The sequence below is a fragment of the Argiope bruennichi genome, chromosome 1, assembly GCF_947563725.1.
Source record: "Argiope bruennichi chromosome 1, qqArgBrue1.1, whole genome shotgun sequence".
Lineage (NCBI taxonomy): Eukaryota > Metazoa > Arthropoda > Arachnida > Araneae > Araneidae > Argiope > Argiope bruennichi.
This window is the reverse complement of record NC_079151.1, coordinates 13758335-13785734: the sequence shown is the minus strand read 5'-3', so window position 1 is coordinate 13785734 and position 27400 is coordinate 13758335. Positions and strand designations below refer to the sequence as shown.

The 27400-nt window shown below is 30.5% G+C and overlaps 1 protein-coding gene across 4 annotated transcripts in view; it reads right to left on the bottom strand.

Moving 5' to 3' along the window:
• The window catches only part of LOC129962642 (tight junction protein ZO-1-like), a 136287-nt gene that overhangs the window by 74824 nt on the left and 34063 nt on the right, over positions 1-27400 (bottom strand). Inside the window, exon 1 of one of the 4 annotated variants that reach the window (XM_056076549.1) lies at positions 12608-12760. The exons of the other annotated variants lie outside the window; for them this stretch is intronic. Within the exon in view, the coding sequence (XP_055932524.1) occupies positions 12608-12658 (51 nt within the window). The 5' untranslated portion in view covers positions 12659-12760. Of the gene's footprint in view, positions 1-12607; positions 12761-27400 lie in introns of those variants that run through there. 4 annotated transcript variants of the gene reach the window in all.

Sequence of the window (27400 nt, the reverse complement as noted above, 5' to 3'; positions counted from 1 at the left end):
ACGAGTTTGTTCTTGTTGGCGGCTCACGGATCTCAAAAAGAGACGCAATCCATGTGACCTCAGAAGGCGCTGCCGGGCAGAATCTCATTACCGCTCACTGATTGACTGAGTAGAAGTGTTTTCTGCAAGGCTAATTTGCTCTGACCTCGATTCGAATCTTCCAAGTCGTACCAACTTTCCTATTTCAGGAACTACGGACAGTTAATAAACGGCAGGCTTTGAAGAATAAAAGGAAATGAGCATTAACAATATTGAAGATATTTTTGAGTCTAGTGGCAACTGGGAAGAATTCACTTAATACGACTTGGATTTAGATATGGATCCATAGGATTAAGATTATCATAAATTTGGATGACAAAGTAGAGACAAATCAGATGACCATTCACAATAAGTGAATAATGTCCTGAACTTCGGTGACTTGATCATCCGGCTTCAAAGTTGACTAGCTCTAAAATGAAATCATAACTAATCAACGTAAAAGTAATTTTGTGTCTCTAAACATGTCTGCCTTTTACGAACGAGAATTCTCAATCTTTAAATATGTTTGTAAACGTATAAACGACCCATTAAAAAAACAAAACAAAGACCATCTCAACGACAACTGTACTCAAAGATACTTTAAACATGAACCAATAGGTTTAGTTTAGTTTAGTTATATTCAAGTCCCGTTTTTTAAAGCAGCACTAGGGCTATTTAGTGAAGGACTTCGTCATTTTGAACTGCGGTCAGATGACGAGACGACACCTGAGCTGGCACCCTCCTCTCCACACCACACCACACCAGCGGGAGGACGTTTGATCATGACGGATTTAACGTGCAACAGACCCCCCTTACACGACGATTCTTCGATGGAATCGGGTCACGAACCTGAAACCTTCCGGTTCCAAAGCCGATACCTTACCACCAGGCCACCGCGGCCCCATGAACCAATGGGAGAGGTCCCTCCCCCCCTCAAAAATAAATTTTTTTTTATATACTCTCCAATAAAAATAAATTTCATTTCAGGCGCCTTTTTTCTTAACAAATTAAAACCGAAATTTGACGCGGAACTACACTTTTAGTCATAAAATCACACACCAAATTTGACACATTTAAGTCACTGCGTTTTTGAGCTATCGCGTTTGCATGCTTCTTGAAGTACAGGCAGATGTTCAACTTCTTAATATTTGACGGGTGTCTAAAATATATATGTTTAATCTCTGTGCCAAATTTTATCTATCTAGCTCTCTTTGTTTTATCGTGCTGATTTATAATCGAATAGCCGATCAAAGTTCTTTTTTAAATATATTTTGCCGAAGATTAGAATAGAAATTTACAAATTTGGTGTAAAGATCATATGCCAAATCTCATTCGTCTAGCTCATTGGGTAACAATTTTAGTAGGGAAATTCAATACAAGGATATTCGTCAAAATCTCGAGTTCGAATTTCTTAAAGATTATAATATCTTCTCTATATTTCGCAAACGAAGAAGTAAAAAGCTCCGAGTAGTTGTTAAAATTATGAATTAACCATTTCAAACATGGATCTAAAATATAAGCTCTTTCTGAAAGATGCGCAAACTAACGACTAGTGGAAAATATAAAACCAAGCCACTTTGTACCCTTCCCTATTCATTACAATCTAATATTTCCATTAGAATAAAACAAAAACCGCCAGAAAAAAATTCAATTTGAAATTTTTTACAGAGAAAGAAATTGCCTCTTATAATCAGAAAGACAAAAAAGATTTTAAAATTTCAACGCTCTGTTACAGAGTAAAAAGAACCTAAACATTTGAAGAATTAATAAAATATCAAAATTTTTGTCATATATTTTTCATAGTTTAGACATATATAATGAGAAATAATGAAACTAACAAAAGCAAAGGCTCGTTGAATTGCTTTTCTTTTTTAATCGTATTTCGGTATTCTTTTTTCATACTCTTTTGAGATAAAATTTCTTGCAACTATGAATCCATCTCTTGAAGATGATCCACACGCAAAGACTACAAATAAAGCTACACACAAGCTAACTCATTTAACTGCTCTTTCCGTAGTTTGAATGGCATGAAAATGTTGGGAAGTCAGTAAGTTTTCCACAACAGTTCATTCTGCTGTTTCTCTAATGCTTCGTTTTGGGGAATGAATGGAAAGAAATTTTATCACCAGAAACTCTTGAATTCAGAGTAATTATATGCAATGATATCAATATAATCCTAAGCATCAAAGTTAACTTTTGGAATTGTATACAATCTCTACTCTCTGTTCTTGCTTTTAGAAGTCGATACCCCTAACTAATAAGATAAACCTTTAAAAAATAATTTAAAAATTAAAAACCTAACATTTTACCTTAATTTAAAAAATAAACCTTTTTTTTTAATAACTGGATGAATTATTTCAATAAAATCAATAAATAAATAACTTCTAGAGGTGCTTAGATCAATTCATGCATGAAGACTTCGATTTAATGTTTAACTACACAGATGTATCAACTTATACTTAGCCAAATATTGTTAGCAGGCTTATCGCATTTTTACAAAATATTCTACTTGCCAAGGTGTTTGGATTAGCTCCTAAAGATAAATATTTTTAATGAAATTATGTATCGCTACATTTAATTTTCCATTCGATACAAAATTACACACTTCCATTTAATATTTCTGATTCGAAAATCACTTAGATTTTCTAATGAGATAAGATAATTTCAATTGCCTAAATAAGATACTAGAGAAAGCTCCTGATAGTGATCCAGTTGGTGGAATTTAACATCTTAATTGCTCCACCAAAGCAGTCGTTAAATTCTCCTTTAAATTTATTTGATCCTTGGTTTTCCCTTCTAAAGAAGAAAAAGTATAATATAAAGGCAGTTCGTTACCACGGAATAGGGATACTAACCATTGCTAGGATCTTCCTAACAACTAAATTAGCCATTATTGATTTCAATATTTAAATGGTTCCATAACATCCAATAACGGAAAAATGAACAAATTGTATGTCTTCTCGTAAAAACTCGATTATGCTCTCGGGAATTTCTTTTCCAATATCAGACATTGGTGTAAAACGATGCAAAAATATTGAGTTTGGTTCTTCTATTAGTAAAACAGTAGTAACCACTTTGTAAAATTGATTCCTTTTTCGAATAACTGTCTTGCCCTTTCTTCCAACAAATAAACAATCCTCTGTTTTCGGTTATCAGACTCTGATTTTCCGATTCTTCGACTTTTCCGTCTAGTTTTTACCCGGCCAATTATTTTACTTTGGATATCATTATTTATAAAATCCAAATTCAGCAAAGCAACATTTGCTATTGATGCAGTAGCTTAGTCGAATATTCAAGTGGATCACATGTGGAGGCAACAGATGGTAAAATATTTATTTTATTTGTGATTTTATGCAGTGTTGAAAAACTTGCGAATCTTTTGTTCTTCATCATTAACCGTGAGTTTTTCTACACTTTCAATTGTTCTTTCTTGTTAATAAAGTTTCTTTTCCATTTGGGATTTGAAGTGCAAATGAGACATTAGCGAAAAAAAGTTGAAATAGGAAACAATAATTATTAATAATAAAATTAATTATGAATAACAAAATATTTTCTGAGAAGTATCGTAAATTAATATAAAAAAAGGCTTTCAATTATTTCAGACAAAGAAAATATTATTATTCACAAACATCTATAAGAAGTTTAAATAAAATAATAATAATAATAATAACTATTCTTCTTTTAAATCGAAATTAAGCAAGAAAGGCGGATTTTGTTTTCAAATCAATTTTATAACGATTAATAAAACTGATTTAATCATACATCTTGTTTGTTTAGTTATACTAACGTCCCGTTTTAAAGCAACACTAGGGCTATTTCGGGATGGACCTCGTCATTTTGAACCACGTTCAGATGACGAGGACGACAGCTGATCTGGTACCCCCTCTCCGAACTTCTGCACCACACCAGCGGATTGACGTTTGATCCCGACGGATTTAACGTACACCAGACCTTCTTACACGACGGTTCTTCGGTGGGATCGGGTCTCGAAATGATACGTCTTAAATATACAAAAAAATTTCTTTATTAAAGGTGAACAATTTTTCTATATGTAGGTTTGTCTATTTGCTTGCTTTGCTATAACGTTACCAATATTAGAATGCACAACCAGTCATTGTCAATATTGACTTCTTGCACTCGTAACTGCATTACAGCAGGTTTCCTTTCTCACCCACTTTCAATAGGAGTTGCATACAAAAAAGGATAGTGGGAAATGAAATATTAATTAATAAAAGGTACGGGGAAGTCTTGATTAATAAGAAAAGGAAGTTAATTTTAGCGCAGTTCATTATTAAAAAAAAACTAAAGAATTTAATGAAACAAAGAAATGAGCAATACCAAAAAATAAAATACTTAAAAGGCGAACATTTCTTCTTGGGTTGATATTTTCTGGAAAACTAAATTCATTCAAAAACTTGCTTTAAAAAAAATGCAATTATATTTTAAGGTCAAAGTTTTTATATAAATCTGAGACGCAAAATCTTCATCGCATCCATTTGCAGCACATGCCGATAAAAAGCAAATATAGAATCGTTCTACAATCAGGAAAAATTCTACATCCATGTCCAGGTTTAAATTTTTTTAAATTAATTTCCCACAAAAGAACTGTACCTGTCAGTTTATTTATTCTAATTAAAAGTAATTCTTCTAAAAATAAGCTATAAATATTTTTATTTTCATGATTAATGGGCTACAACGGCCAACTTAAAGGTTTCTATATGGTTCATTCCAGATTTTAAAATTATAGTACAATAATTTAACCCCGTAAGACTTACGGTACCCAATTCGATAATTTTATAAGCTGCATGTTATACAAAAACATACATTTACTATTATCCCTGACTTATTACATTAAAGTATCCATTTTTTGATCCATTATCCATTTTAAAGTATCCAAAGTTTTTTGAGAGACAGCACAACTACAGGATCGGAAATTCCCCTGAACTTGGCATTTCAGATAAAACGATGTATTCCAAGATAAATATCGTCTAAAAAGCATAAAATGTCACTTCTAATCATGAATAAAGCAAAATATAACGGTTTCTATGAATTTCACAACATATTTTTAATAATAGGAATTTTTTTTTTTTTGGTTACAACTATACAGGATCTTTATTGGCACGCATTCCTGAACTACTTATTTGAGAACCATTTTATTTAATTCAAAGACTTTGAAAAGTATTTTCGATTTTCTCTTTTAATGATATTTAATTTTTTAAAAAATGCTGAAAATATTAAGAAATATTATTTTATTTAAATCTTAAAGAGTATAATAAGTACATCTCAAATAGAACCAGATAGTAAGCATTAATATCAAATATTTTTAATATTATTTTTGTGTCTTTACTAAATTTAATTATTAATTACATAAGCCCATCTCCTACTCCGGCTTCTAAAAAAGTTTTCACATTTCTGGTAGGTGGGAAAAATGCCGCAGAAAATAATGCCAATTCACTGCATTAATATTAAATACTTTTTAAATATTTTTGTGTCTTTACTGAATTTAATTATTAATTACATAAGCCCATGTCTTACCCAGGATTCTAAAAAAGGCTTCCACATTTCTGGGGAAAAAATGTTCGCAGAAAATAATGCCCCAATACTTTTGCTTTATGCATAATTTTTTTCCCACATCCAAAATATGAAATTTCTTAAGGTTCACAGATTTACGCTGACTAAAATTTTCAAAATCCCAGCGGCCTACGCCCCTTTTTCCAACCTTTGAGACTAAAAACTCAATAAACACACCTTGCAACTTCACTTTCGTAACTCAATTACCTATTTCTCACACAGCGGTTCGTTCGGGGTTAAGCCAAAAATCCAAACCACGCAAAGTCACAGTTCCTTTGAAGAATAAAGGAAAAACTTCAGAGATGTTGCAGCAGCGAGCAGGAATGTCACCTCCTCGCAAAATGACAACGGCATCACGTAATTCTGAGGGGGAAAAGATAAAAAGTGGAACCGACTCACGAATACGAAATGCTTCTTACAAACTTAGTGGGAATTCGAACACGATAAAGAAGAGAGCATTCCTTCAGGGACGCGTAACCTTGATAGAGGCAAAACGAGTTTGACACACCGAGCTTCTCCAAACAGCGAGCAATTACTTGTCGCCGGAGATGTCGTGCCAGAAGGTTCTCAAAGGAACGCACGAACAATGTAAACAACCTTAAGCAATAACCACATGCCCGAAGCTCCTGGCTAGCAGGCATCTTTGGACTGGGCAAATCGTAGTCTCCGTTTTAATTAAACTTCGTAGTACACTAAAAGACAAAAAAGTGTTCAAGTTACTTTCTGATTAAAACCTTTAGAGTGCTACATTATTTTATTAAATGTAGAGAAAAAATAATAAAGCATCAGAATGAAGAATACAATTTCTATCAATCTCAAAAAGCAAATTAACTAATTTCCATCTTTTTTTTTTTTTTTTTTTAATTAGCATTCTCAAAAAATAAAGGAACAAAAGGTTATGGTTTGTCTGAAATTCAGAAAACTAAAGTGTCGAATCTCATTCTGGTCAACAATTCACAAACTTCAAATTTCTGTTACATTTGTTAGTATTTGATGACAATCAAAATATAAAATTTCTAGAATGCCGCCAGAGAAATTTTCCTCGATGAAGACAAAATGGCTGAACAAGCAAAAATTTCAAAAATAATATTTCTGGAAACCTAGAGAGCAAAACAGTACCTTTTTGGGTTGCTACATCTGAATTTTCTTTTAATACTATAAGCTTTGATAATGAACGAAATTTGGAAAACAGAGAAATCCAATATAAGTTTTATACAATTAGAAGAGGTGAGATTTTTCTTAACCTTCCATAATTCATAATTAGCAAAGCTTTACTCTAAGCCACATAAAATTTTAAAGAAATTTCAAAATGAAGTTACGCTTCTAGGATAGGGTAAAAAATGAATGCTGATGCTCAAAGGTTTCTAAAATAAAAGGCAGCTTGTGAATTTGATTCAATTTCAAGCTGTTTCTACGTTTTTTTTTAAGGTATTTTTTACCATAAAGTTTATCAAATGAAATACATTTTTATATTAAAAAAAATAAAACATCAGATTGATATGCCTTATATATTTTTTTAACTATCTTCAATTTATATTATTTTATACAATTCCATTAAAGTGATTGCACACAAACAAAGAGCAGGTTGAAAGTTCAATCTATACAAATCCGCCAAAAATCATTATATATAAAATTTTGAATTGTTTTAGAAACGTTTGAACACTATTACAGAAACACTTGAAATAATACATAAAATTAAAGTACTGTAAATATATTTTTATATCGATATAATTACTATAATAATTTGCTTAAAATATCTAATTCAGCCTGGTTAAGTCGAAAAGAAAAAATAAATATAAACAACTAACAAGATATAATCCGCTTAGAAAATGAAAATTTTGCTATTAATTTCAGGTCTAATATAAAAAGTTTATAGTAGTTTTTGTGATAAGAATCTGTTAAAGAATTATCCCAAATCTTAAGAACAGACACTGAAGTTATTTATAAATACTTTAATTATTTCCTCTGCCATTCGCTGATCTTTATCACGCATAAGCATTCAAAACCACAGAAACAGAAGTTATGTTTTTAAACAATAAAACTATTATTCCTAATAATTTCAAGACATAAATCCACGGCCAATATTCAAATTCATATTTAAAAGAAATTTAATGGAATCGCTGACGGAAATGCTATGTATAAAATTGCTAATCTTGCCTCTTTAAAAGTCAGTAGAATGGGTTTCGAATGTAGCGTTATACAAGCATTCAACATAGTGTGGATGGAAGGGGATAGAATTAAGGTTCAATATCTTTAATTCATCTATCACTTTGAGAATGATTTCGAAAGCAATCTCATACATAAAATAGTTCATTCTAAAGCTTATTTAATATTTTGAAAATATATTGCATATTAACTATTAAGGAATGCTTTGATATCTTAGAAAAAACTATTAATTAATCATAAACCATTATTTAAAAAAATGTCCAAGGATTTTCTTTCTTTATTTTTTTTCCCAGAAAGAGGAACTGTCACAATTCAAGGATCAACGAAACATAATTTTTAACTATTTTTTTAAATTATATTTATCTAAATATTATTTAACAAAGAAGATGCATTCAAAATTTTATATTTAACATAATCAAAATGCTCATGCAATAAATGACAATAAAAAGCTATATAGAAAATTCAATTCCTTACAAATTTAAATAACAAAAGACGGTATTTAACTTCATTTTTATATTAATGAATGAAATTAACCAAAATACGGAAAAAGAAAATGTAAAATATAGTGTATCAAAAATTTCAATTTAACATTATAAAATGAAAATATTATTTAAACAAAGGTAGAGCAATTCTTTTTACAAATTCTGAGAATCCTCAGTTACTTTCCCCCGCTATAAAAGCAAAGTGTATTCAAATACTTTCAAGTTTAAGAAAAATTTAATTATTTTGGAAAATTTTAACAAGACTTATGGGTTAAAAAGAAATGACATTAAAAAGATTTAAAACAAGTCATGTCATAGACTGTAATATTAGTTAATGAAAACAGTGACTTTGAAATATTAAATTGAGTTCTATTTTTTAATTTTATTTATCTATTCATTCACTTTAATTTAAAATAGTTTCTATTAATTCTGAAATAATACCTGGCTTTGCGCTGAGCTATGTTTCATTGAATAAAAACTAAACAAAATGTGTGTCTGTGTAAGTGTGTGTGTGTGTGTGTAAGTGTGTGTGTGTGTGTAAGTGTGTGTGTGTGTATGTGTGTGTGTGTGTGTGTGTTTTATCACTTCGCGTTAGTTCCCAAAGGAATGATACTGGTAAAATTCAAAAAGAAATCTGATTATATATATATATATACTAGCCGCCTTTGGCGACCAGCCGGTTCACCAATCTTAATGTTTGTTAAAATTTTAATAATTAAATATTTTATGCAATTTCTACTTTAATGGCTTCTTCATCAAAATATTTTAAAACTTCAAATTTTGATTGTCATATAATTCATTCATAATATTATAAAGGCCTTCAGTCATAAAGTAATATGTATCTCTCTCATTTTCTCTTAGCACCCGTAGAATTTATGCTTTAAATTAAAGTGGAAAGAATTAATCTTCAATTAATATAATAATATTTTTTACTGAAACAAAGCATTCTTTTTATAATCTGATTACTGAAAATAGTCACTCAGCGCTTAAACTTTATGGGCACTAAAGAATATCTTTTTTAATTTATGTAATATCTCAAGAAGTTTGTCAACAAAATTTTCTTAGATTCATTATGAGCAGATCGATTCATTAACAATGTTTAAATTTAAATGCATCAAACACTAAGAAAATAAAACGAATCGTTTAAAATAAACGGTTGAAAACAGGTTTTAAAAAAACTACTTAAAAAACGATGTACTTAAACCTATAAGCATATACAAAAAATATATAACTAACATAAATACAATTTACTTACAAAAGCATGCAACTAACCCAAAAATAATTTAAATTATCCATTGATAAGGGTTGTCATGGCAACAATCAGAACAGAATGCTCATGCGTGAATTTTCTTCGCCAGTTACGTAACGCAAATACGCGATTTTTTCTACGCCAGTTGGGGTAACGCTATGCGGATTAGAAATTTTTAATTTCCTTTATTCTGTGTTATTTTAATTCAAAAGTACTTCAGAATGAATCTGAAAGATCGATTCATTAACAATGTTTAATTTTAAATGCATCAAACATTAAGAAAATAAACAAAATCGATTGAAATAATCCGCCGAAAAATTTTAACCCTAGCCCTGAAAAAAAAAAACTGAAGCCTTTCTCATTTGGCAGTGGGGAAAATGGAAGATTTTTTTGGCGGAAAAGTTGGCGGTGGGGAAAATGAAAGATTTTTTTGGCGGGAAAGTTAGTTTTTAATTAATAATTAAAATTCTAATTAAAAATTCGAAAAAAGGAACCCCAGGTGCACATTCCCAACCTCCAAGGTATACATGTACCAAATTTGGTAGCTGTAGGTCAAACGGTCTGGCCTGTAGAGCGCCAACACACACACACACACACATTGAGCTTTATTATATATATATATATATATATATATATATATATATATATATATATATATATATATATATATATATATATATATATATATATATATATATATATATATATGTTGTTCTGGTGTGTATATGTGTGGTTAAAATGTACAAAAAATGAAATTACATTTTAAATTGCGCTCTGAAATATTTCGATATTTAAACAAGAGATTTTTTTTTTTATTGAGGCTTTCCACTCCTTGAATTTCCACTACAGAGAGGGCACCACAGTACACACCTTACATGAATAGATTGTTGAGACACAGCAGCAATCAAAACGGTAAATATAAAAATAAATCATTTTTCCTAATGATATTTATCTTGCTTCAGACTTTCACAAGGCCACATTTGTTTATCCTACTTTCATCATATTAAGATTATCCTTAACAAAGACACAATTGTTCTTTTTGAAAAATGCATAAGGATAGAAATACAAATAAAACTTTTTGGTGAAATGAAGGAAATAAAAAATATTATTCGCAAATATATAAGAAAATAAACCAAGGAAGCAAGATCTCACAGTTTTGCCTCAACAAACAATGTCATTAGAATCGTTTACTTGGGGGACATCTTTAGTCAAATAAATAAGTTTTTAAGAAAAAATCTGAACAACTATGCGTGGCTAATAAAGAGGAAACAATACTGACTAACCTTAATACCCAAAATATTAAAAAATTAAGCAAAGGCCAATTTACATAGCTCAGTCCACAGTTTTTAAAGCACTTCTGTACATCCCTCTTCTTTTCCTTCGGACATGAGGTCATGGTCCATTTAACAATGAATAAAATATCCCATTCAACTTTAAAGCGCACCTTTTTACTAAAGTAAAAGCTATTTTATTCCTTTTAAAAAATCTGAGGAAATAAGTGAAATACTGGAATTCAAAAAGAACTCTTTAAGCGTTTGCAAATAGTAAAATGTTTTAAAATAATACATTTAATATGAATCCTACTTCAATATTTACACCAAATCAATATTTCAATGAAAAAAAATATTCATGTATCAAAATAGCTTATAACAGTAAAATAATAAACATTTATAAATGTGTAGTATAGCATGCATAAAATAAATATAATTTCCATTTCCATTAAATTAATTTTAACTGGAAGGCATATCATTTAATAAATTTATTTAATGAATAAATAATTAAAATTACACCATATAAATTAATTGATATTTATTCTAACATTTTCTTACATTTAAATTTTACTACTTTTTTGGTTTGTAACCAGGAGAAATTAATGCTAAATGAAAAATTATTTTTCCATAAAGTTTCTTTCCAATCACAAATAGACCACTAACAAATAAGATAAAATACTAAGCAGTATCAATAACTATATAAAAAAATAATTTTAAAAAAACCTAATTTAAATATTAAGAAAAAGAAAAGATTTATTTATTAGAGAATTTTAAGCGTTGGATTTAACAGAAATAATAAATGGGCATAAGTTAGGTACTAATTTTTTCTCCTCATGTGATCTCAGAAATCTTTTATAATGCAGTTAATTTGATTTCTTTTCAGAGCACAAATTATTTTGATTAAGATTAGCAGAAATAGAAGTATACTTCAATTTCTGAACAGTTTTCATGTATAGTATTCATAAACAACATCTGACAAGATTCTATTATCTTCTGTTCTTTTAGAATCTGGTTATTTCAATGCTTTTAAGCAAGTATAGTATCTTGATTTCAGATTGTTGAATTTTACAAATACTAAAAAAATGCGACTTTGATGAAATTTTAGTTCTGAAGCCTTCTTTCAAAACATTCATCGTGTTAAAACTTTCAACTCTTAAAAATACTTGCAGAACAAAAACTACAAATTATTATTTGTTATTTAATTAACTTTACGTCAGAAACTTTAAAACCTCAACACCTCTTGTTCATTTAAAAATTGCCTCAACAGCAATCCTGTTCTCAAAATTAAATATTCTAAACAGGACAACGCTTAGAGAGACATAATAAGACTACAACTTTGTGCAGCATTTTGAAAAAACAGACTGAAACAAGTTATTTGATTTGGAATAATTCAATATGAATTTATGTATTTTATTTATTCAATATTCCAAAACTGCAATTGAAAAGCATATAAAATGGAATATATATATATATATATAATATATAGTTTTTAAAAAAATCAGGAGCTTAAATATTACTGGGATCCAAAAAATAATAAGATGAATATACGATTCAAAGCGTTTATTTATTATTAGAAAAAACAAAACTGAAAAGAAAAAAAAAAAATTCTGGGTAAATTTTGATTACAGTTAAAAGTGCCGCACAAATATCAGAGACGCGGCTCACTTAGATTAACAAAAATAATTTGAAAGCTGGAATTGGCAATAATATTCAAATGAAAGTATATCAGAAAATCCATAACACGCCCTTCCATACATCTAGATCTGTGCATTAAACCAAAACGAGCAATACAAATTAAATTACAGCAGATTTTATCCTACTGAAGCACTGACAGGGGACATCATTCTCACCTGGGGTGCGGAGCCGTCCCCATCGAGCAATCCGAAACACAGGGTCTTCATGCATCCAGAACACGAGCCATCGGGGGAGGAGACACAAACTATTAAGTAAGCACAGTGGGTCACCGATCCACAGGTATCCACATGATCCTTGAAGAGCGACTACTCCTGAGGAACTACCTGTTGAATCGGCCCTGCCACGCGCTACACCCCAGTGAACAGCAGCGCCGCCACTACCCACTTACCGCATTCCCTTTACAACCGAATTCAGTAGCTGATCTCAATGGAATGGGACTCGTGGCGGATGGATTATCCCTGACACGCTCGTACTCGTTTTTTCAAACGTACGACCCCGATAAACCTCGGTTGATGCGGAATATTTTTAATGTTACTACTCAAAACAAGATTAATTATTTTGACAGGTGATAAAAGGAAAAAATATTCACTTTTAAATATTTCATTTTAACGAGCAATAAAATTTATTTGAGAAAAGCTGCTTGAATGACGAGCACCCTAATCCCATTCTTTCCCATAATTGCATTTCCGCATGCGACGGCCCAGTAATCATATAAGAAAAAAGAGGGGAGGAAATCGGAAACTACAGAATTGAACAGAATCAGTAAATTTGGTTTCCATATCCAGCCAAATTCTTTTTTAAAAAGTTAATTAACTACAATTACAGAAATCTCAACTAATCATAAACTCACAAATGGAAAAATATATATATTTCTGCTTTAATTCCAGTGATTAACAACAAATATTAAACATTGCTTTTTTTTAAATTTAAATTTTTTTTCAAATGTAGGGGAGGGGGAAGAGCCAGAGTAACTTTATTTTAGAATGTTAATTTCTTGATTAGATGATTGATTTTAAGTAAAACGTTAAGAATATTACATCCAAAGTCCATTGTTTAAAGTGCCGGGTCCGGACGACGAAGTTCATGGGTGCGATGCTTTTGAATATCCAATTTCAGATAATTTCGATATCGTAATAAAACCATTCCAGAATAGAATGAGGGTACAGATGCAGAACGCATCAACCTATCATGATTTCAAAATTATTAAATCCACCCTTAATATTCCTCATATTTCTGAAACATGTTAGTCGAAAAAATAAAATCCTACCAATATGATTTTGTGTGAGGTGGGTGGATCAAAATACAGACACACCTCGATTATTTTTATAAAGAAGCAATTTCATGAAGACTAAGTAAAATCCTAATGAAATCATTCTATTTGCATATTCTATATATGTTTGCATATTGTTCTTAACAATAAAATGCAAGCTACTATTACTAATGAAGAAATTCATGAATAATTCATTGGTTATGCTGCTAAGACGTTGTTTAAAATATGAAATGATAGAAAACTTTCACATTCGAATATTATTTTTTTTTCTTATAATTTCTATAGTAATACGCTCTTTCCTTTGCCACTAACAAATGAAAGTGAAATGAGGCAGTAAAAAAATTATTCCATCAATTCATTATAATGTGTTCAGCATCAACGGTTAAATATCAATTTATATTTTTAAAAAGGTGCCTTTTCTTCAGACATTTAGCAACATTTTTGTACCTCCATTCATTTCAGTACCTTCCTTCACATTTTTATTCATTCCTGACGAAACCGCTAACATTAAAATTCGCATCATTAACTCTCACATTCTCTAAGAGATACGTCGATTGTTGCTTAGTCATTTCCTGTGGTACTGAAAACATTTCCTTCACATTTATTTTTCAGTTTTGATAGATCTTGAAACTTTTCTTTTCAACGAAAATCAAGCAATTATTCTGTTCAGATTTTACCACAGAAAACTATTAAACAACTGTAAATGCCATTAAGAGATAATAAAAGCGTCAGTTCTACAGGGGAAAAAAAAAGATAAAAAATTATTAGAATTCTAATAGCAATAAGAATTTTTTTATTAAATATTTCTTTGCAATTGTTCTAATCTTTATTTAAATTCAACGCAATTCATATACTATTGATTTAAACTCATGTGATTAAATTTCATATTGAAACCTTCAGTTCACTTTATTTACCAGCAGAGAGCTTCATCATACTGAAAATAGATAAATAATGAAAATATCACATGAGGCAACGCTACTACATAAAATCACGATTGTCATTATAGGCAGATGTTCAATGCTAAAAACCCTTTGCCACTCTAATTCTAAAATCTGATTCACAATCAAGTTTTACACAAGACAAAACTCAAGACAGCGCTGCCCAGTGTCATTTGAAAGCTGCAACTTTGTAGTATTCGACAAGAAAATTCTAAAGAAATGATTAAAAAGTTCCAAACATTTATTAAAAATCTTATCTTATGCATTTGCTCTTATCTCTACTAATAATAAAGATGCTTGTGCATGTGTGTGACTGTTTTTCAAAATGCTAGCAATATCTGAAATTTCCATTGAAAAGTAGCACCGAATTTATTATTATTATTATTATTCGAACATAAATACACTAAAACGAAATATTCTCCTGAATTCTTATTAATAATAAATATGAAAGTGCGAGGGTGTTATCGATCACTCTACAATCCAGATCATTTGACTGACAGCTACCAAATTTGGCACAGATATACCTTGGAGGGTGAGCATGTGCACCTTAATTAAAAAGTAAGGGAAATTTTTCTGTTTTCCCGCGATAATTTCCGAAAATATTAACACAAAAGCAATTTTTGCAGCATCTTAAAAATAAAAAAGTGATTTTTAATGATAATAATTTAATAGATATGTGAATTTTCTTAAATGTTGGCAATTTACAAGTTTTTTTTTTTCCTAATTTCTAAAAGCGTACTTTTATTAACACTGCTGTCCTGAAATTCAAACTGCTTTCTCCATTTCGCCAAATGTTTAATCACGTGCTTTTCTTAAATTGTTGAAACTAAAGGAGAAAGATTCCGTTAATATTTATGCTACATTACAGTACTCCGAAAGTTAGAAGATAAATTAAACCGGGTCATTTACATTTAAAATAAACTCCATTCATTCATTATATCATTTAAGTTACGAAGTCATGAGACTAATCTCCATTAGATAAGTTTATGTATACAATAGACAGAACTTAGGTAAGAATCTGGCTTTAATGTCAGAGAATTCAGAGGAATCATGGCCATAAAGTTGGAGATAAACTGAAAAATTATTTGAAATCAAATATAACCAATATTCCCGACGAACCAAACTGCTCGCTTGAGGCGACTAGTTTTTAATAATTAACTTGAAACAGCCTTCTTTTTTTCAATAACCATTTTCATTTTTGCTGATATATGATTTTAAATATAGAAAGCACTACTTCCCCTCCAAAATGGCGAAATCACTATTTTATTATTATTTAAATTCTGTCTCATCAGTATACATTTACACAATGGCCATAAAAATATATTAGGTAAACTTCCAATAGTTGGCAACGTGGCAACAATCCCTTAAGTAAAACTGATGAATATGAAAAGTGTGCCAACAGCATCGTTACGCCGGTAAATAACTCATTAATATTTACTTTAAAAGAAATTAGAATTGGCTGGCAAAAAATAAGTCCAGCAAAATAAGAAAACGAAAACATTAGGTAACGTATATTGGGTGCAAAGGTGGGCAAAAGTGGTCAGAAAAAGACAAATAATAATAAAAACAATAAAGAAAAATATTAAAGTAGAAAGATTAAACAAAGAGATTGGGGTTAAAAAAAACTAAGTAAACGTAAAAGAAGGGAAGGGGAAAAAATCATAATATTACTACCAGAAAAAAAAAAAAAAAAAAACGAAAAAAAAAATTAAAAAGGAAGATAATAAAAAGAAAATAAATGGCATCCATTGTTATTAAAGGTTCAATGCGACTCAAGCCAAGGTAGAGTTTGCATTTGGGATAAAGAAAAGATTGAGCGGCTCAAACAACGGTAAAGTTCGCTAAACAATGAACAAATCCTTCAGCGAGCACTTCAGGTAAAATAAACTTCCCCGGAGCTCTGTGATATAGCAACCGTAGGAAATCCGTAAAATAGCTGAAAACGACACCTATCGACACCAAAATGCTTTCGATCATTTTTGCATATGATTTGAAGGCTACACTTACAATCATGATTTAATGCACAATGTATTTTTTATTTGCTTTTGAAGTTTTTATGAAAATTTTTGGGATTAATAGCCAGGATAATAGAAAAATTATTCTATTTGATTATTTCTTTTATGCAGAGAAAAATAAAGTAATTCTAGTATCATACGCACGTGATATAGTGGCAAGACTCGACATTCTGTAACAAGTTTGAAAAAGCTCAGGTTAATCAATGACAGTACAAAGCGCACATTACACGTTTCACGAAGGCATGCACGAATTCCTTAGCCCGCAGTCCCGCCACAGGGTTGATATTTTGCAAAGAATACACAATTATGTAAGGCCACTTTTCATTCAGCAAGCAGTTCAAAAACATCGGTTGACACAACAACCTCCAGGTTGCCACCATGCATGCTTAATCATGTAAACAAGTTCCGAGAGGACAACATTTATTACATCATCGCATCAAAATCATTCTGGCTGGGGAAAATGAAACAATTTTAAATGTTTCGATTTGCTGCCATTTTACTTTGTTATGAGGATTAAATTTAATAAAACACTTACTGCAAATTTATCTAAGAGTATCAAGAAAAATGTAAAAAAATCCTTCGTCACCACAAATCATGACTATAAGATGATACAAGAGGGTAGATTAAAAAATAACTCATACAATGATGATGTAGAAAGGAATGAAATGATACTTTTTAAGAGACAAAATGGAACCTGATATTAAACAACTATTTAATGAAAATGAAATCCAAATTCGATAATCTAGCTACAAAATTAAATGAAACAAATTCTTATCAGCCACTCGCAGAACAGGGCGAAAGAAAATATTTCATAAGAACATTTTCATCCTGAAAACGTCATTAAGACTTCAAGTATCCATATCCGAAACAAAAAAGTGGAGCATAAAAAAGATAATTGAGTAAAAAAAATTATAAGATTATGTGGAAATTTTTTACAATAAAGAATGATCATTTTGTCTTAAAAGCAGAGTTGTAATTAAATCATCTGCTTTTAAAACTTCTGCAATCCTCATGATTCAGTCGATTTGTCATGAAACGTATAAAAATATTTTTAAAAAAAAAATACAGAACTGCAATTTTATCGGTTTAAGTTGTTGGGTTGGCTATCGAAAACAGCCTCTAAATTTGTATTCGAATATGCTAAGAGGTATAAAAAAATAAAAATGTTTTTTTTTTTCTTTTTTTTGCTTTTAAACAAAAAAGCAATTAATCTATAAAAAAAAATTGGTTTAAAAATTTGTAAGTATTAAAAAGATCAATACAATGAGCTGTCCAACGAAATAACAGCTTATATCAGGAGTAAATTTAAAAACTGTAGAAGCTTGAAAAAAATGTTCGTAAAATTTTCAGATAAATATTCCCCCCCCCCCTCCTTTTTTTTGAAAAAAAAAAAATCAGAAAGCAAAAGGTGAAAAAAAAATGGCAATAAATATTTTTCTGTCAGATTTTATAGGCCGAAATATAATCCTATTCTAAAGGTTTATCCCAAGATTTTAAATGGTATCAAATTTGACAATTTACGAAAAAAATATTGGAAGAAATAAATTTAAAGTAAATATTTTCTTCTCTCAATTATTAAGCCTGAATTCATTTCCCGGTTACACTTAACGCTCGTCAGATGAAATCGCTCTTTTACAGTTTGATATTTTTAGAAAATGAACGACACAAAATAAAAAAATTTGTTCGGTTCTGTTTTTCAATTAAAATTTTCACCAACTTTTTTTTCCAATTAATTTGTGTGTGTGTGTCTCTCTGTGTGTGTGTGTATGCATGCATTACCCAATTCCAAAAAAAGAAGCGCTATTTCAAATTTTCTGCCATCGTCGGAAGCTTATAAACAATCCAAAATCACGAGCTGTTGCCAAATAACATTTAACAAATTCGGTCAGATTTTGCGTCGCGTTTTATATACATATATATAGATTTTCAAACAGACATAGAGAGGAAACTATTCTAATTAAAGAAGTGGTACACATACTTTAAGCGCAGCATCATTTCCGGGCGGGAAAGATCTCCTTCAAAAAGAAGGGTCGCGCGAGGGAGGAATACAGAGCGAAAGAGGTGAACCCCGAGAGGTGGTCGACCGGGGACACGGCAGGTATTTCTCCCTGCAGACTAGTGACATCTCTCAGGTTAGCGGGCCACGAAAGCAAGAACCACATTTGTCACCTGTGAACTCCCGATGGAACACAAAGATACCGAAAGACGTGTCGCCACAATATTGACTCGCCTGCTGGATGGTCAGATAAAAGGAATTTCACAGTGGAACATCGATCATTCGCACGTTGTGTTGCGAAATCAAGTTCCTGCTTCTAAGCGCAATGTACCGTAAAATTAAATTGGTAGGACGCATGTCTCGTGTTGAGTGCAAAGTGACTCCAATTCATACAACTCAAGAAATTTAAATTAAAGAAGTTGAACTCATGCAAAAAGCCTGGAACGTATGTTTCTTTGAGAAGTTGTTATATTATCATGTCCTTTGTTTCATTAAATTTATTATTATTATTATTATCATAATCATATGTTTGAAATGAATCGAACTATCTAATCTCTCCAAATAAGATTATAATTTCGTCATTCAAAAATATTTTATAATAAATTTATATCCATTCCACAAAAGAAAAAGTGTGCTTTTTAATATAATGACAAAGAAAATAATTACTTGCAAAATTTAAAAAAAAAAAGACATTAAGATTAAATATTCTGAGTTCCATGACGCATTCACTAGTCATAATTTTGTTCTTATGCTTCCGTATGAAAGACATTCTCTTGAAGAATGGCCGGTGAACTAACTCATTAATCGACAGATGATTTAACAGATTTGATTTCATTTACGTAAAAATAAAATCAAAAATAGAGCAACATGAAAAGAGACCACATTAACACTTACAACAATAGAATAACTAATATAATAAGCGAAATGAAATGAATGAATGCTATTCAAGATGGCCATTGACTTTTTCCAAAGGAAAATGATACCACTACCTAAAATACAATTACTTGATATTACACAGCTTCCGTTCTTAAATTATTAACGATAATACGCACATAACATATTTCATCGCACAAGCGAGTCAAAAACTATAATTACATAAATTATGACTACGGATTCATACATTTAAACGACCTATTGTACAGTTGAAAATATTTTTAACAAATTGCACTTTTTTTTTAATGATATGGTGAATGTCTTCGATTTGGCGTTTACAAATGTTAAGTTTTATGTGGTAATAAGATTTCTTAGTCGTAAATTTTTTTCTATTGTATTTCCAAATCATCTATAACAATAAAGATAGTTAACTTTCTGTTTTCAAAGTGAAGCACTTCTGTTCAATGACTAAAACTGTGAAAATTAGATACTAAATTGAGAACAAAAAAAAAAAAAAAAAAAAAAAAAAAACAATACTCAAGTACAAGCCATAGTCTAAAATTTATAATGATCATAAAACAGAAATGATTACTATTTAAAATTATGTATTGATGAAAATTAAATTTCTTTTACTTACTATTAACTTTCTCACTATTAACTCAACGCAACCTAGCCGTGCAAGTTTCATACTAATGGGTCATATTTGGGCCGGTTTCTTTTTCAAACCAGGAATTCAGGATGTAAAGCGAAGGCACCCTTATGATAACTTGCTTTGTATCAAGCATCCATTGTTTGAAACAGAAATCGGCCCCAAAATGGCCTATTAGTATAGACCTTTCATGGCCACGTTTGGCCGAAATAGTAGTGAAAGGGTTAACTGCCGACTTTGGTGACCAGATGATTCGCCAGAATTAACAACAGCTAAATTTTCAATTAAATACTTTTATGTAAATTTGCTACTGATGGCTCCAACAGCAAAATATTTTTAAATTCAAAATTTAATAGAACTATAACACAAACATTATTTTAAAAGCCTTGCGCCATCCTATTCACTATGCATCTTCCTCATTTTCTGTCACCTCACCTAAAATTTGAAATTTAAATTTAAAAACTTTAGTATTTAAATTTCAAACAATACAAACATTTTCTTGATAAAAGTAAAGATTTATACCTAAAATATATGAATCGGCAATAAAATCGTTCAGCATTGAAGCTCTATATGTACTACAAAATATCTCCCATAATTTGTGTAATAATTCAGAGGATTATTCAACAAAAAAATTTCCAATTCAAAAAAAAAAAAATCAGTGCGCGAAAATACGAGGGCAATTTTCAAAGACAAGAAGGAAAATATATTTTATACATTCAATTTTAGTAAATTAAAGTGTAGCAGTTTTAAAATTCATAATTGCATACAAATTTAAATACAACAAATTTCAAAAAATATTTTATAAGCGTATTATAAATAGAAACCTACTCAGTATGGAGGAATCCGCCGAATCTTCATACTTCCATCTTTAACAATGGGGGGGGGGACTTATATCAATCATTAGTAACAACAATGAGAACGGTTTGAGCTTCACTTCAACGATGAAATATATAGGAAAACACATTTTATAATTGATTAAATATATTATACAATATGTAAATATAAGTAAAATGCGCTTGAAATATTTTTTATGTATTAAAACTAGTAAACATATAGCAAAAAAAAAAAAAAAAATGGCATGGTATGAAAAAGATAATTTTTTAAATTTAAAAATGATGTAAAAATAATTTTTATACAGTAATATTTTTAGAGATTATCGTAAAAAATGTCAACATTTCGTTTAATTTTTAATTCATTAAAATTTTTTACAAAATCGCTATGATTCTCACCATTCAAAACATATAATAATCCAAATCTGGGAGGTCCAACGGTTTACACAAACCAAACGGTTAACCAGCAAACACACATTATCCCTATTTATTGGTAAAAATAGGAGTGGGGTGGGGAGAAGAATGTGTACTTGAATTTTCCATAACAATTTTTTGAAGACTTGATTAATAGTGTTAAAAATAATACAGGGAAAATAGCACCATAGTCAAGTTCGCACTTTTACTGTATTCTTTCATTGCAGTCTATATTTTTGTTTTGTTCTTATACAATGCGTAATCGGTGAATATTACCTAAAACTGAATTTTAATATCTATCCAATATAATGCTTCAGCTTTTGTTAAAAATAACAGGTCATTGTGAAAGTGAAGTGATTTAAAAAATATAATCCAATCTTTATTTAACGAAGTCTTATCGTCCTACTTAAAAATTAGTTAAAAAGCAGAATCATGAAATACAAATACGAAAATTAAGCTATAGAAAGGGAGGAGAAGATAAAAAGGGAAATTTTCTTTTCCATTTTACTATTAGCACTAATGTGTCTTTAAAGTGCAAAAACTATGCAATCTTGCTTTGTGCAGAGGGGAAAAAAAAAAAAAAACTTTTTTACTTAAAAGATTTTACACTTTTGTAAACATTGAAACACATCATCCGTAGCATTTTGAAACAGAAATTCCCTTCATGTTGTATCAAATGCAGTTAAGTTTTTTTTTTTTTTTTCTCTCGCGAAACCTTTTTTTTTTTTTTTTTTTTTTTTTTCCCCATAATCCCTCTTTATCATTTCCATCACTAAATGCAGTATCTTCACTACAGATACAGAAGATAAAAAATGTTGTAAAAAACCGGATACATTATTGTATAGAAATTTTTTTGAGTAAATGATATGTTAACACATTGCGTATGGGTTACGAGATTTCAAGTTTTTAACAGATCGAATGGTGTGGCCGGGTCATGAGATATCTCGTTTTCAAGTTTTTTCGGCTAAATCGATGCATAACCAACCAGAGGCAAATGTTTAACACATTCAAGTTCGCAAAGAAATCTGTAAGGCATACGCCTGGGACAGCGTTTCTGGGCAAATCTGCACGTTCTAAAATCATCATAACTTTGTTATGAAGGGACATAGACGGGACATGAAACACGAGAAAACTCGTGAGCGGTCCGTATCAGACGGGACGTGAAACACGAGAAAATTCGTGAGCGGTCCGTATCAGATGGGATACGAAACACGAGAAAATTCGTGAGCGGTCCTTAATATCTTAAAACAAGATACTGCTGTAAATCGCGCCGAACAGCATTGCACAAGGGAACATGCTTTAGCAAATATCACACTCTAAATCAGTCTGTGAAATAAATAATAGTTAAAATGTAAAAAGATCTTATAATAAATATACGCATAAAATATATAGTAAAATTTAAGAATACTTTATGTAAATACTAGCCTCCTTTGGCGACCAGCCGGTTCGTCAAAATTTTAAATATTTCATGTAATTTCTACTTTAATAGCTTCTTCATCATAATATTTTAAAACTTCAAATTTTGATAGTCATATAATTCACTCATAATATTATAAAAGCCTTCAGCCATAACGTAATATGTATCTCTCTAATTTTCTGTAAGCTCCTGTAGAATTTATGCTTTAAATTAAAGTGGAAATGATTAATCTGCAATTAATATAATAATATTTTTTACTGAAACAAAGCATTTTTTAAATAATATGGTTACTGAAAACAGAGTCACTGAGCATTTAAAACTTATGGGCACTAAAGAGTATCTTTCTTAATTTATGTAATATCTCAAGAATTTGTCAACAAAATTTTCTCAGATTCATCATGAGCAGATCGATTAATTAACAATGTTTAATTTTAAATGCGTCAAACATTCAGAAAATAAACATAATCGTTCAAAATAATCGGTCGAAAACAGGTTAAATAAACTACTTAAAAACCGATGTGCTTTACCTATAAGCATATACAAAAAATATATGACTAACATAAATATAATTTAATTACAAAAGCACATAACTAAACTAAAAAAAAATATAAATCAAGTCAACATCCGTTGAAAATTTTTGTCGACAATCAGACCACAATGTGCATGCGTGAATTTTCAACGCCAGTTACGGTAACGCGTAGAAAAATTCAACCAGTTACGGTTGAATTTTTCAACGCCAGTTGAGGTAACGCTATGCAGATTAGAAATTTTTAATTTCCTTTATTCTGTTTTATTTTAATTCAAAAGTACTTCAGAATGAATCTGAAAGATCGATTAATTAACAATGTTTAATTTTTAATGCATCAATTCTAATTCAAAATTCAAAAAAAAGGGACCCGGGGTGCACATTCCCAATCTCCAAGGTATACATGTACCAAATTTGGTAGCTGTAGATCAAACGGTCTGGCCTGTAGAGCACCAACACACACACACACACATTGAGCTTTATATAAGTATAGATAATACCAAATACAAATTAAAAATGAGCAGACATGCATCCTATTGCTTGCCAAGCATGCTTCTAGAGCAGAGATTCCCAAACTTTTTTTTCTCGTGGACCACTTTCAAAGTTTTACTATTTTCGGTAGATCCCATGCTGCTACATTTCTACTGTATTCCCAAAACTCCTGAAAAATATCATTCTAAATTGGAGGTGTTAAGAAGAAAAGAAAAGTAGCCCATTTTCTTGTGTCCTATTTATTAAAATAATACTTGTGGTTATACAAAATTATAAACATTTATTATTACAAACAAACAACAGTTGACAAAAAATCAACAATGAACTCTGAAATGTAAATCAACAATAAAAAAAGTCTCGACATGTGGTGTACACTTGTACTATTATCTATTGTTCTATTCAATTTTGTGTTTGAACTGAGTCTCGAATATTTTTGAGTACCTACCTAGTGAATGATGCTACCTGTCTACGTTGATAGGTAAATCCAAGCCAAAATTTTTGTTCTTTATTATGAAAACCAGAAAATTTTTCGTGGACCCCCACTTACAACTTGTGAACCCCTGTTTTCTTTCCACGTCTACGTGGACCCCCATGTGGTCTCCTATGGACCCTTGGGGGTCCACCTGGACCACTTTGGGAACCTATGTTCTAGAGCGTTCAAAAAATGCGCGGGTCCTGGGAGCGCGCAGTGAGCCGTACGCAATGCGTTAAAATCATTTAAAGTCAAGATTCTGCAGAAAATGTCAAAGGGTGGATGGGGAAGGAAGCTAAAGTGAAAAATAAAAGATCTATAGAAATGGAAGAACGAATTATTTTCGAATTTTCTCCCCATCATTTATTTACAATTAAAAATTAAATATTAGCGTAAAATACATTAATGTCACTTTTTTTTTGTAAATTTTTTTAAAAATTATTCGTAGATTGACAAGTTTTACTCAAAATCGCTACAATCAAAATAAATAAATGAAGGAAAATAAATAAGAAAATTAATAAGGCTAACAAAATGGAAGGGGAAAAAATTTACTTTATAATGTATTCCCACTTTCCTTCCCGTGAGTATCGGACCGACCAAAATAATTAATCTATTTCGAATCTGCTTTATCCAATCGTGCAGCTGAAATCGATACCTGGACATCGAAACATTACTTTGAACTCTAGACATGTTTGAAGAATATCAGAGGCTATTAATAAAGCTGATTACGTGAGGGCAAACAGTTTTTCACTTGGTAGAAGCTGGTCTGTGAAATGAATGCAATTATTAAAAGGACGGCACACAGGAGATACACTCTCAACACAATCATGTCACGATCCGTGAAAAGTTTCCTGCCTTTGTGCTCCGAGCAGAAAAGGGAGATATGCCATCACGGAATCGAATCCATAATCGTCAAATAATTGATTGTCTTGAAAGAAAATTTTGATTAAATAGCAGATGCAATTCCAGACTTCAAAGCTTCTCATAAAGATGTCGTCGCCTTAAAATGAATTCCTTGACCTACGAATTCACTTAACTTCCTAATTAAATGACTTGTCTTATTTAAGACATTTATTATTATTTTAATTCCAATAATAATATAAGGGCATTTGTGATATTGCAGCGTTTTTAAGTAATTTTTGCACATTGAATTACTTAATACTTTCACATAATCGCAGATTTAAAATAAATTCAATCATTCGATGCGCGAGCCAGATTTGTCATCGGAAGAAGTTAAATAAATTGACGATGGGAGGGACAGCACAGTTTACATGCAAATGACACCGATGTATAAAGCAACAAGTAGGATTCATATTACAGATGAACATACTTCAATCATATACATTTAATATTTTTCTCATTGTAAACGCTTTCCTTTTTACGTTTATATATATATATGAATTTTTTCTCCAAATGAAACATTCCATTTCGACGAAACGTTTCTTTTCTTTCGTGTTAAGACCAAAACAATAGTTTTTAATTTTATCGAAAATCTACTTCCACCAGCTCTGTAGATAACTTCTTGTACTGAAGTAGCGTCTAATTTAAGAGAGAAAAAGCACTCGGATACACACCAGTATCTCAGGTATTAGCTTCGTGTTTATAAAAATAAAACTAATAAATGTACTAATTTAACCCTTTCCAGCGGAAAGATAATTTGATGCATAATTATTCACTTAATACATGGACCTGTTTATTAAATCAAAAAGTAAATCCATGCAACAGATCGCAATTTTTCCTGAAAAATGAATGTACATAATTTTAACATTCTGTAAAATTATGTAAATATTTTTATGTAGATTGTTTTTGGTATTTTTAACAATAAAAATTAAAAAAATAATAATAAATAAAATGTCAAAATGATGCATCGTCTTGAATGGTGGCTGAGAGAAGACATTCGACTGCAAAGGGTTAAAAGCAGCATCTAACTTGGAATTTAAAGGAATCCGGAATTTCAAGGGGTTAATTTAATATAACGAAAGAGAGTCGTTCAATTCCAATGTACGGAATGCTAATCAGTTCTTACATATATTATGCATATAATACTTGATTATAAACTAAAATTCGTAGATTTCATCCATGGATGACCTATTATATACATCTTTTCCCTAATATTCCCTTGAATTTCCTTTTTCACAAATCTTCTTGTAATTCATTAGATTTTATAAAAACATATGACAGTTTTCATAACATACTCTCAATATTTTTTCATAAGATACGCTTTTTCGAAATATATTTCGCATTTATATTCCAAACAGGAGATAGTGTAATGTTACAAAAATTTCAGGAAAAAATAGGCAAAAGAAAAAAAAGAAAATCCTCTTCTGCTCTGCATTGTTCATCTCTTTTTGCGCCCTCAGTTTCCAAGATTCACGTCATAAATAATCCAGACAGCCTGCCGACCTTGTCTGTTCGCACCCATCAAATTAAGGCTAAATTTCGAAATCCTGCTAGAATGTTGATTCGTCAAGGACAACACCTTGATTTGAGTAAGCAGCATAAACAAATTTGATGCCTGCGGTTCGAGCAGACAATCAAAATTTGATTCTAACCCTTCAGGGGGGTCACGGATTCCCCCCTTTTCAAACGAATAAATTTGCATTGGTAAAAGATTTTCGTCTTTCTAGCAACAAAACTTGGGCAACAAAAACAGATTTTAGAGCTCTACAGTTACCGAATTTATGAAGTTTGATTTGAAAGTGAGTTCGCTCCTTGCCCCAATCGATTTCGAATGAACATCTGTGATTTGCCCGGAATACACAAAAAAATAAATTATCATTAAATTTCAGTCTTCTAATTCCCTTTAACGCTGTTAGATAATTAACAGCAGATCGCAAATAAATCCGTGAAATGCCAAACAAGACTACAAAACCGAAAACAAATGTATTCAATTTGCATTCGCATTTTAAAGGGTAAAAAGAAATTAATGAAAATGTTGCCAGATTCATGTGACTTCCGCCTTAATAGTATCAGAATGCAGTTAAAATATAAGAGTTCAGTCAGAAATCCTCCCAATAAGCTTTAGTATTTTTTCCTTACTGAGCAATCAGTAAAAA